At 42.1% G+C, this 12795-nt stretch overlaps 1 protein-coding gene across 50 annotated transcripts in view; it reads right to left on the reverse strand.

Moving 5' to 3' along the window:
- The window catches only part of camk2b1 (calcium/calmodulin-dependent protein kinase (CaM kinase) II beta 1), an 89111-nt gene that overhangs the window by 29954 nt on the left and 46362 nt on the right, over positions 1-12795 (reverse strand). For 18 of the 50 annotated variants that reach the window (XR_004205842.1, XR_004205838.1, XR_004205823.1 and 15 more), the window contains 6 exons: positions 12459-12553; positions 11345-11467; positions 10922-11005; positions 10489-10531; positions 8952-9044; positions 961-998 (listed from right to left, as the gene is read on the reverse strand). Coding sequence is in view for 20 of the 50 variants with exons in the window: in XM_031807072.1 (XP_031662932.1) it covers positions 961-998; positions 8952-9044; positions 10489-10531; positions 10922-11005; positions 11345-11467; positions 12459-12553 (476 nt within the window). In the remaining 30 variants the exon portion in view is untranslated. The remainder of the gene's footprint in view (positions 1-960; positions 999-8951; positions 9045-10488; positions 10532-10921; positions 11006-11344; positions 11468-12458; positions 12554-12795) is intronic. The other 32 variants (XR_004205826.1, XR_004205837.1, XR_004205844.1 and 29 more) reach the window with 2 other exon arrangements.

The following is a 12795-nucleotide window of genomic DNA, read 5'->3' on the forward strand; positions in this document are numbered from 1 at the left end:
TGCTTGAAACCAATAAATAGATCTATGTGACAGGGATGATAGGATTTGGTTATTGTTCACACATTACAGCCATCAGACTAGCTATATCAAAACCAAACATGGATAACCAAGAAACGAGATTGAAGTGATGGTGGAGGAAATAGCAGCCAGGAAAAGGTTGCCGTTGGGGAGACTTGATAACTGCAGGTTACCTGCAGAGACCAAAAAGAGAGGACGGGCGAGAGTGGCCGAGTCGGTCTCTGCCATCCGGGGTATGGCAAGGGACAGTGACGCCGTAAAAAAATAAGTGGTCCGACATCAAGTCGGCTGCTAAGAAGAAGGGAGCTGAGAGACCATTTAATGTGGACGAGCTGCGCGACCGGTAAGTTAGGTAGCTACGTTAGCTAGCTAACATGTAACGACATCATAGCCAACATATCTAACGACATTAACCTTAGCCAAGTTCTTCTTTGTAAATTGACGAGATGGCGCTAGATATTTAACACTTCTAGAATATTGTAATATATTGTTAATTACTAGCTAGCTAGATAATGCCTGTTTAATTTGTTTTCTTGCTGTATTTAAGTAGCCAACTGTTTCTGTGGCGCAAGAAAACGTTAATGGTTACAAAAGTACCCATTCGTCTCAAGACAAGGGTTTAGCTGTCCTAAAGTTAAGTACATTTCCAGGAAGAAATCCTAAAACCTTATTATCTTCTTACCTTTTTTCTCAGGAAGAAACATAGGGGGAAAAAATTAAGAACATTTCCAAGAACTTTATTGAGGAATAGTAACTTTGTTCAACTTTGTTCATAAGTCTATAGTTAAAGGAAAAAACGGCAGTTAAGAAGAAATTTCTTCTTAAGAAGGTTTTGTGACTCCGGCCCCAGGGCCTAAACCCCTGTTAAGTTAAGAGAAGAGAAAGAGGAGGAGGAAGAGGGAAGGTTTGGAGTAGGAACGTGTAAGTTGAACAGGGCCTTACCTTGACATCTGCCTTCTTGTTGAGCAAACTTTTGGCTGCTGCAATAGGAAACAAAAGAAGAGAGACAGCAGGTCAGAGATGCAGTGAGAACACAGGAGAGATCACATAGAGACAACGGCGTCAACCTGTAGGAGTCATGTTCATTTGACTGCAATTCAAACAGACAGCAACTGAGGCCTTTTATTGACAAGATAGGAAAGTTAATGTGACTGTGTATTGTAATGCTGGAGGTGAAAGAGAATCAAAGATAGTAGGAGCTTAGCGGCATTAATTGCTAGCATTATGGTACCAAGGGGACAAGGCAATCTGTGACATGATTAAATTCATGGTCCTCGAATAAAACTGCTTGAGAAGCACAATGTTCATTAAAACACAACAATAGACGGCTTCCTAAGTACCATTGTTGGTAGGACAATAACATTAAGAGTGGACAATGTGTTATTCCCTTATTGGAGTAAACCATTACATCCTCCTAGTGGGAGAGGAGAGTAGAGGAGGTGTGTTCACTGATACTATGGGCAGTAATCCGATTAGCACAATACCCATAATCCTCAGCAACAGGGGAAATGTCATACAGAAAACAGTTAGTATCCTCTCCAACTACTTCACCAGGACACGTGCGCACACACACACACACACACACACACACACACACACACACACACACACACACACGTGAACCTATGTAATAGAAACAGACACACACACATACTTGTTCCTGGGTTAGGCCCAGCGAGAGTTGATGTGGGTTGTTGCCGTGGGCAACAGAACCTCATTTTAGGGAACTGGTTAATTAGTTAATGAGGCAGAGATAGAAAACGAATTTTGGAGTGAGAGACAGATTCTAGAGTTTGTCTCCCTGGTCCCCTTCAGGGCTAGAGTCCAAAATGGGTCCTCCATCCATTATGTTAGTTTTTGGGCTATGCTCAGCTAAAACAATTTGGCTAATCTATATTTCCAAGTTGAAGAACAAGGGTCATTCAATTCATTGGAAAGACTGAAAATCTGATAAACTTTGTTTTTTAATGTAAAGATATGGCCTAATTGCATTATCAATAGTAGAAAGCAATGGGTTAGAAGAGGCCTACATAACCAACCCATAAAGTAAAATGCAACATCAATTTATGGCCAGCTATGCACACTCTAACATTGATTTATCCTTCAGTAAATGTTGTTCAATTAGTAATATAAATTGTTTTCTTCTTTTAATAACTCCGAAGGGCAAAGTAATCTAAAAGTAACCGGAAGTAATCCAATTACAAAATTGAGTTTGGGTAATCCAAAAGTTACGTTAATGATCACAAATTTGGAAAGGTAACTAGTAACTGTAACGGTCTACATTTTGACATTTTCCTACCCAACCCTGCCTCCCAACACACACACACACGCGGCATCTCACTGTACTTGTGCATCCTTTACCTCGCTGTCAATCAACATTGTCTCATCAAACAGGTGGGCTCTACAGCTGCCAGAGTAAGACTGTCCCAGTCTCACTCCCCTAACTCTACTAGACATCATCAGCTCCACTGCTACTTTTAAAGGCCTGAGTCCCATTGACAGTCTAATCACATCCTATCACAATATCAACACTACCGCATTACATAAAACACTATTTCTGGCATTCTGGATTGTTCTCTTCTCTCCTCCTTTTTAGCTCTCTCTATATAGCTCATGCTCTCCCCCCCCCCTCTCTCTCTCTCTGTAGTTCTGTCTAGCTCTCTCTCTCTACAAACAATGCACACAAATCTGCAGTGAATTTTAAGGCTTGACTTCCACTAATTTCTGAAGGAATTGGAAGCAAGCAGGAGAAGCCTGTTCAAAGTGTGTTTGAGGCCACGAGAGGAGAGGAGATGGCGATGAGGCAGGAGAGCCCACTCTTTAGAAGTCAAAACATGGTGGTGGGTGTGGAGAGAGAGACAGAGAGAGAGAGAGAGAGAGAGAGAGAGGAGAGAGAGGAGGGAACGGAAGACAGAATGAAAGACGAGAGGATAATGCAGCACTCACAATTTATTTTCCTCAGCTTTTCCCCTTCATTCCTACACAGTATCCCATTCCTCTTTCCATCTTCCTCAATTGATATAGAAACTCATTTTTACCAGCATACAGAGAGCTAAATGTGCAAATTCATCAGTTTACTAGGTACATCGGGCAGCACGATAATCACATGGGCCCTGTTTCCCAAAAGCATCTTAAGGCTAAGTTCATCGCTAGAACCTTCATATGAGCATCATTACATCTCTGAGCTATTTCCCAAAAATAGGGCTGTGGCGGTAATAACATTTTGTCAGTCGGTTATTGTCATGCAAATAACTGCCGGTCTCACGGTAATTGACCGTTAATTAACAAATACGTAAAGCCATGAAGCCGACAGCTGTAGGCTATTTTGCGCAAGGGAGCAGAGCATGAGCATGATATTTGTTCTTTTCACGCTGAGTGGTTATGGAAAGGGGGAGAGCTGAGGAAAAAAAATCCATTGAGGAACTATAGTCATTCTCAACGGATGTAAAAACAGACTTTGTTTGCTTGCCGTTTGAGGTGAAGAACACATTACTTTGAGAAGCTCCACAGCTTCCCAATCAATCCATTATTTTAGGTACAGTAGGTCTAAATAAATATTATGACATGAAGAAAATTTCAGAAGAATAGAATAGCATATTCAGAGTCGTCCTTGTGCCAGGCCCTGATCTGGCTATGCCATAAGAACAATACAATTGAATATAGGTGAATAAAATAGAAAATATATTTTTCCCCAAACAATTTCAGAGGGAATGATGCACATACGGCTATTCTGTGTTGAGCGGTTAACAAAGGAACAGGGGCCAGATTCACAAAGCATTTCTTCCGAGAAAATTTAAGAAGCTGCTTAAGAAAACAAAAAAGAAGTTCATAAAATAGTTCGGAAATGCAATTCCTCAAAATGTTCTTCGGAATTCGTAGTTTTCTTAGGAACTTCTTAAATATCTTTCTTAAAACCTGTTGCGACTCTAGGGGCAGTATTTTCATTTTTGGATATAAATGTTCCCGTTTTAAACAAGATATTTTGTCACGAAAAGATGCTCGACTATGCATATAATTGACAGCTTTGGATAGAAAACACTCTGACGTTTCCAAAACTGCAAAGATATTGTCTGTGAGTGCAACAGAACTGATGTTACAAGCGAAACCCAGATAAAAATCCAAACAGGAAGTGCCGCATTTTTTAAAACCGCCTCAGCCCAATGACTCCTTATATGGCTGTGAATGAGCTACGAATGAGCTACGAATGAGCTTACGATTTCTACCTATTCCCCAAGGTGTCTACAGCATTGTGACGTCTTTTTACGCATTTATGTTGAAGAATAGCCGTAAGGGACCACATTTAGCAAGTGGTCACATGATGGCTCCTGCAGAAAATCTTGCGTAAAGTACACAAGTAGCCATTTTTCCAATCGCTTCTTATGAGAAACCAATTGTCCCGACGGATATATTATCGAATAGATATGTGAAAAACACCTTGAGGATTGATTCTAAACAACGTTTGCCATGTTTCTGTCGATATTATGGAGCTAATTTGGAAAAAAGTTTGGCGTTGTAGTGACTGCATTTTCCGGTCGTTTTCTCAGCCAAACGTGAAGAACAAACGGAGCTATTTCACCTACAAAAATAATATTTTTGGAAAAAAGGAACATTTGCTATCTAACTGGGAGTCTCCTGAGTGAAAACATCCAAAGTTCTTCAAAGGTAAATGATTTAATTTGATTGCTTTTCTTATTTTCGTGAAAATGTTGCCTGCTGGTAGCAGAGCCTAGCCATAGCATTATGCCATGATAAACTTACACAAATACTTGTCTAGCGTTGGCTGTAAAGCATATTTTGAACATCTGAGATGACAGTGTGATTAACAAAAGGCTAAGCTGTGTCTCAATATATTTCATTTGTGATTTTCATGAATAGGAAGATTTTCTAGGAAGATTTATTTTTGCTGTATTTAAGTATCCGGTAGCCAACTGTTTCTGTGGCGCAAGAAAACATTAATGGTTACAAAAGTACCCATTCGTCTCAAGACAAGGGTTTAGCTGTCCTAATGTTAAGTACGTTTCCAAGAAGAAATCCTAAAGCATAATTTTCAAGAATCCCATTTCTTCTTAACTTTTTTTCTTAGGAACATTTCCAATAACTTTATTGAGGAATAGCAACTTTGCTTAACTTTTAAGTCTATAGTTAAGGAAAAAATGCCAGTTAAGAAGAAATTTCTTCTTAAGAAGGTTTTGTGAATCCGGCCCCAGACCCTTCATAGTTATTTATGCAACTTTAGTTGGGATACAAACTTCATGGAAATATTTCTAATACATTTTAAGCCTGCATGATGCAACTAATGATTTGAAAAAAGTTGTATGAAAGGGAAGTGCTCTGCTGTGTTTCTTGCGCAGACTGCACACACTTCATCAGTTTCTCATTCACAGTTTGACAAGGACTTGATCATATTCTCACACAGACGATTCTACATTTGATCTGGTCTTTATATATAGCCTACTAATATACATATATATATATATATGTATGTGTGTGGATTTATTTCTTATTCAGAATGGCCCACAAAAAAAAGAATCTAAGGGCAGTGGGAAAAAAGACGTAATCCGTATACACTTGAATAGCAAATGGAGGACGCTTTTCCCGCGGTTCACTTTTCATGCCAGCCAGGTAGGCTACTCCGGTTGTAAAGAGAAGCAATGTGCTTAATATGTGGAAAGTTGAGAAATAAATATAGTAGGCCAATAGAATGCTGATGGGATCCTCTTTTTAATAGGGGCCATCAAATTTGTTTTCTCACGCAATTGCATAGCATAGCCCATAGAAATGTTGCGCAACAGGAACACATTTTATTCCATGCATCAACCAGCTATGAGGAGCTGGCTCTCGCTGCGCAAAGGGTGACCGACCCTATTCCGCTCAAACTCTGAATGCCAGGGCTCTCATGAAGTGCTTGATTTGATTTTCAATAGCATTTGCATTGATGTCAGAGTCATTAGAGGGACAATAGAGCGCTGAGTACCGGTCATTAGAGACTGGCCATTAGCAAGTTTGGTAGGCATCAGAAGCATCAGAGAGCAGTTTTGGAGAAACCTAATTACTATGACTCAACGGTTCGATGCGTTCCATACCAGGTCACTTTATATCAAATCAAATGTAATTTTATTTGTCACATACACATATTTACCAGATGTTATTGCGGGTGTAATGAAATGCTTGTGTTCCTAGCTCCAACACGACTCTGATTGCTCTTCATTACTCACAAGGCTTTCACCGCGTCACCTTATAAACGTCACGTTAAACATCAAATCAATCTGTTTATCTGTGACTGCCGATAACTTCAAAGTGGACAACAAATACAATGTTACCAATGTGTTTGCATTGTTACACACAAGCGAATGATACAATTATGCTTCAAATGAAAACCCGAGATGACTGCATCACAATTTTCATTCAATTTCGTTTTATTTGTCTGTCTATCATTTTATCATCAATATATTTCATGATGTGTAGCCTACCGTGCACAATGAGCACAAATCTTAATTTAGTACATATTATAAGATATGCATTAGAATAAGCAGCCTCCATATTTGCAGCCAGAGGTGATATCTCTCTCGGAGCTGATCCGTCGGCAGTATTGTGGAATAATTATAAATTTAAGGTAAGATTTGAATGGAGAAAGCTGATCCGAGAGCAGCACTGCCTTTCTTTCGATCCTATCAGTATCGACACATGCCTCAACGGCGCACTTTAGCGAACGTTCTCTCTGCGTGGTGTTTTGGGAAACACATTACATTTTCGGCCATTGTAGGAAAGATGCATCATTAAAACACTCGTAAGCCTAAGTTCCATTGCTATCGGGATACTGGGCCCACCTCTGTTATCCAAAGGGCACTGTTCGAATGTCAAGATCGCTAGGATTTGTGTGGAGTTTTCCTCCGCTGCCTCTCACTGGCATGTTTTCATTAAGGGACATAACAGTGTCAAGTCAAGTGCATTCTCATATCTTGTTTGAAGTCTCGGAGAGAGAAAGATAGAGAGGGAGGGATGGAGAGGATAGAGAGGAGGAAAGAGAGAAGACATTGTTTTTCGATCCACTATAGAACAGACCAGAGCCTTCTATCTGAATAAATAGAAGCTTCTGGAACACTTTCAGAAAGCTTAGACAGACTCTAGAATGGAAGTGGTCGGAGCTGCAGAACAACCACTGAGTTGCAGTCATAGACAAACATATTTAGCCCTCTTTGTTTTTACATACATCATTGGTTGCAGTTACATTCACTCTCAGATCGCTCAGATAGATTCCATAAAATGAGAGAAAGTAGAATTCCATGGCGTTTTGCCCCAACCTGTAAACCCAAAGGTCATGCGGTTCTTAAACCCTGTAGAGCAGGGGTAGGAAACCCTGTTCCTGGAGTACCATAGGTACTGCAGGATTTTGTTCCAACTAGGCACCACACCTGACCAACTGAGCTAATTGATAGGTTCAGTGATTTACTAAATTCAACACACTTGGTCTTCCAGATCGGTTAAATCGGCACTCCTTCGGCACTCCAGGACCAGGGTTGCTTACCCGTGCTGTAGAGGAAGCAAGAAGGCTCCTTACCTTGCCACAAATTACAGAAGCAAGAAGGAAGGAAGGAAGGAAGGAAAGAGGGGAGGAAGAGATTAAGAGAAAGAAGACAATGGATCATATTGGTTAATACCCATTAAGAATGGTTACTTACATTCCTGTAAATAGCAGGCCCTACAGGAAGAAGCAAGGATGGAGGCTGATTTGTAAAAACCTATGCCTGTCTGTCTGTCTGTCTTGTGCCATTCTGTATATGTCTGTCTGTCTTGTGCCTGTCTGTCTGTCTTGTCCCAGTCTGTAAGCATCCCGATGAAGGCATCAAACCAGAATCATTTGGGTTTTTCATAAGAAGAAACATTTCAGTGAACTTCTATTTGCCTCTAGGGAGGCTAACTGTATCCTGCGGATCCCGAGCGTCTGTCTCTGTCTCTCTAGTGGAGGAGGAGTAGATCTAATGTAGAGAGACAGACAGGTCAGTATGAAGTTGCAATATTTGATCAGTCTTGTGGAGACAGTGGGAAGTGGTGAGGACAGCAAAGCTGATTGCATCAGCTCTATCCCTACACTATAAACATTATATACACTCAATTGAATAGTTAGCCAATGCTACATTGCTACATGAACATACAGGACAGTAGCCAACAATGACAATGTACTTAGAAGACTGATGGAATCTTTCCCTACACTAGACTGTGTAGTGGGTATTCTGTAGCATTTTTATTCATCAACTGTGGTGCAATTATCACACTCAACTACTGGCAAACTATCATCCTTCTGTTGTTATGTCACACGCAAACTTTGGATTGTTACAGGTATAAAAAATATAAAAAATTCATGAGAAGCCCCAACCTTGCATCTTTCACTGTGTTAACCACGCGTCATATCCCTGAAACCCCCTGTGTTAGAATGCATGCACCAGTCCAGTGCCCCATGCAGCATTCACCGACAGCACATGGGCCGTTCCATCCTTCAAAATGACGGGGGGTAAACTTTGCCAGTGTTATTAACAGAGAAACATTGAGGAGAGAGGTAGAGCAGGGGAACAAGGAAGGAAATAGAGGTATTCAATGAAAAGAGGCAAATGAAGATGGGATTGAAGCTGTATGGAATGGTGTGTTAGCAGGAACATGAATGAGAGAGAAAGAGAGATCAGAAAGGGAGAAGAAGGACAGATCTTGTTGGGTCAGGCATGCTCCACTGTGCTGCTATGTGCAGTGAAGGAATGGGGAGATGGAGCAGGAGAGGAGGAATAGCATGTGAGTGGAGAGAAAGAGGCCAGGTGGCTAATGAGGTGTGGCGATGGAAGTGGCATGCTCTGAACACCCATGCTAGGAGGAAAGGAGAGAGGACGATAAGAGAAAAGAGGGAGGGAGTGAGGAGGGTAGCACCCCCAGGTGTGCCAGGCTACCTTGTTCCACCAGCCCAGTGGTGGAGCCCGCTGCCGCGGATGCAGCTGCCGCAGCGGCAGTGATACTGATTGGAGCGGTGGAGCGACAGCCGACTGTTTGGTGTCCCACACACACAGTCGCCACAGAGAAAGAGGGGGCAGAATAGTAGAGAGAAGGGAAGAGGAGAGGAGGAGGTTGGAGGGATAGAGGGAAGAGGGCAGAGAAGTAAGGAAGAAATGAGAGAAGGAAACAAATATGGTTCATTAGTCCAAAAGAGAGGCGGATTAACAGAGCACGCAGAGAAACACAATATCTTCCTGACATAGAAGACATAAATTGTCCAAGTTCTCCCAATGTAGGTTATTTTCCTCTATACTGTACACATCACTGCCACCAACACACTGAAATAAAGCATCAAATGAGTTCATTGCGATGTGACTATTAGGAGTGAACACAGCTAGTGATACATCTAACACCATCATCCAATACCAGACTGGAACCGTTCATAAGGGTTAGAAGGAGATGTCAAGGATACTGAAGCCTTTCACTTCTCTTGTCGGCCCCTCTCTCTTTCCATCCCTTCTAACACCCCCTCCCATCTCGCCTCTCATTCTCTCTTTCACATCCTACTCCATCTCTTAAGCCTTCTCCACCCTCTCCCTTATCTACAGATGTAGGATCTTAATTTGAGCCAGTTTGTTACAGCGGGAAAATAATCCCGCAGCAACAGGAAATGTGAATTATTAATGTGTGCTATACTTAATGAACATTTTTATAGTGGTTGATGCATTTTTTGGAAGGGAAAACCAATGTTGAAATTACAAACTTCAGAAGCCTTTTTTAAACCTCAAATACACTACAAGTTTTACATTTCTCTCCAGCAACAGGGTAATCAAATTAAGATCCTACATCTGTATCCCTTTCTCTCGTCATCTCCCTTTCCCTCATCCATCATTCTCCTCTCCTCTTTCTACCTTATCCATCAACCCGTCTCCCCTTGCTCTCCCTAATCCATCTCTGTGTCTCTCATATCCATCTCTTCTCTGTGATTCATCCCTGGATGACCGAACTCTAATAATGGCTCCTCTTCCTGAGGAGATGAGGGTGTTGGAGTGGGGATGCGGCACACAGGTGTGTGTGTGCGTGCTTGTGTCAGTAGGTGCTTGTGTGTGTGTGTGGATAAAGCCGGGGGAGGACCTCAGATCATTTTACAATTTAAGGCCTGCTGTTACGATCAGAGTGACTCATGTTCACTGAAGCACCAACCTCCCAGACAGACAGACCGACCGACATGCAGCTGATTGTGTAGCATATGAAAATGAGTTATATACTGTTGAAAATGCACATGTTTGCTACATTTGCTACTGGACTCAACTTCTCATCTCCAAATAGCTGCCACATTGTGTGCATCCCGTCAGTGGCCTTTAACCCCTTGACTTTAGGGAGGGTTAGCTGATCCTGACTCTGTGCCTAAGGGCAACTTCTAGCCAGAGCCCCACACCCTTGCAGGTTCCACACGAAGTAAAGAGTAGGTGTGCGTGTTGACGCAACACTTACCAGAGAAGTTCCGTGAAACCAGCATAGCCGTGAGCACGGCCCCCTGAGAGAGGAGAAGAAGAGAGGAAAGGGTAGGGAAGGAGAAAAGAGGAGAGGAAAGGGTAGGGAAGGAGAAAAGAGGAGAGGGGGTCAAACCAAAACTGCTTTGATACGACAGAGTCATGTCAACAGGCCACACTTCAGATTATAATATTGTGCAAATCTTTTCCATTCATTTGAGATTTAGGCATATAGCTAGTTTCAAGTTTTAATGACAGTGAGATGCCTTTCTTACATGCTCTAAACCCAACAATTTAGCTAAATAGCTACATAACAGGCTATAGCTATAGAACAAGTGGCATGGAATCGTCTTGACGTAAGAAAACGGTTGAGGTCTGAAAACCACTCACAAATGAACTGAAAAGGACACAGAAAACCAAAGTCATCCACTGACCTTGAGTTTCCTCCTGGCGTTGAATTTCTTCAGGCACTCCACGGTCTCCTGCCTGTGCATCATGGATGCCACTGTAGAACGTTGCTGTGTGTGAGAGAGACAGAGAGAGAGAGAGACAGGGGGATAAAGAGAGATACAGACAGAAAGAGAGAGAGAGAGAGAGAGAGACAGGGGGATAAAGAGAGATACAGACAGAAAGAGAGAGAGAGAGAGAGAGAGAGAGAGAGAGAGAGAGAGAGAGAGAGAGAGAGAGAGAGAGAGAGAGAGAGAGAGAGAGAGAGAAAAGATACAGAGGAAATGTAAGTCACATGAGTCAAAAGTCACAGAGACTTGGTTAAATCTTTGCGCCTTTGTGTGTGTGTATATGAGTGGGTGTTTATCTCTCCTGGATATATTACAATACATAGTGACATGTGTACTTACGCAGACCCATGGGTGTTTGAGGGCCTCCTGGGCGGTGATCCTCTTGGCAGGGTTGATGGTCAACATCTGGTTAATCAGGTTCTTAGCCTCTGGAGTGACTGTGTCCCACTCTGGGGAGGGAAACTACACACAGACATACACAAACACAGATACACACAAACACAGATACACACGCGGGCTTGATCAGGTTCTAGGCTTCTGGACTCTCCATTCGTCTATACAATACTCTATCATTGAAAAGTATTACAGTGGTAATCAATCAAATTCTATCAGCAATGTTTCAAATGTTCCACTGCTCTGAACAGGTCCCAGGTGAGTGCACTCGCTGGCCAATCAATTACATTGAACGATCAATATAACTAAGTACCAGGCAGAAGAGAAAGCGAGCAGACACACAGCCAGCGGAATACCCCGAGTAAATATACTGGGTACTCCTCTCTATATAAGACTGTGTTCATAGACGTGGTGTAAAAGTGTACTATCTCACCATCCTTACTAAGACAATGTATGTCCTGTATAAATAATGCATTAACAAATAAATATGTAACATCGGGATGTGACGGCAAATTGTCACCAAGCGACCTTGGACAATGTGTCTTTTAATGATAGGCTTTTGGGGTGCTAAACGTCATCATAGCTCAACGACAATCTCCATGACATTCTTTCCTGAAATGGGACTAAGGTACTGTAGGCACTTTCTCGCTCCTCTAAAAATATTAATGAGGTGATTTAGTTACTTCTAAAAAAGAAACGGGGGGAGAGGCAGAGAGGAGGCGCTGCGGGGAAGGGAGTGGATGACCGAAATAGGGAGAGATTGTAAAGTAAGTAAGATGAGGTGTGCAAAAAAGAGAGGGACAGAAAAAGAGAGAAAGAGAGAACAGGAGAGCAAACAGAGAGCAGTGTGGCAGTAAGAGTGAGAAAGTAAAGAAGTAGAGGGGAGTGAGGCGAGGAAAAGACAAAAGAAAGAGAGGACACGACAAAAGGAAAGGAGAAAAGGAATAGAGAGAGGGGATGAGGAGAATAGAGAAAATGGAGAGAAGACAAGAGAAGATAGGAGAGGACAGCAGGTAGCAATGGAGAGGAGAGCAGGCCTCATCCAGATCTTGTATCTCACATCGTATGCCCCTGCTTTTATCTGTTGGTACAGTTTGTGCTGGTCCTCGTCCCAGAAGGGAGGGTAGCCCACCAGCAGGATATACAGAATCACCCCTGAGAAAGAGAGACAGAGAGAGCGTGAGAGACAGAGAACGAAAGAGAGAGAGAGCGAGATTGAAAACGAGAGAGTGAAACACACAGATGGAGAAAAACACAGAATCAGCATTTTTTATGAATATTTACTTTGCTTTTGTGTCCAAGCATTTGTGTCTGGGTGTGAAGGTATACATGTGTGTATAATGTCTGTGTGTGCGTGTTTCTGTGTGCCCAAAATAGTGTGTGTGTGTAAATGTGTG

The sequence above is a fragment of the Oncorhynchus kisutch genome, linkage group LG3, assembly GCF_002021735.2.
Source record: "Oncorhynchus kisutch isolate 150728-3 linkage group LG3, Okis_V2, whole genome shotgun sequence".
NCBI lineage: Eukaryota > Metazoa > Chordata > Actinopteri > Salmoniformes > Salmonidae > Oncorhynchus > Oncorhynchus kisutch.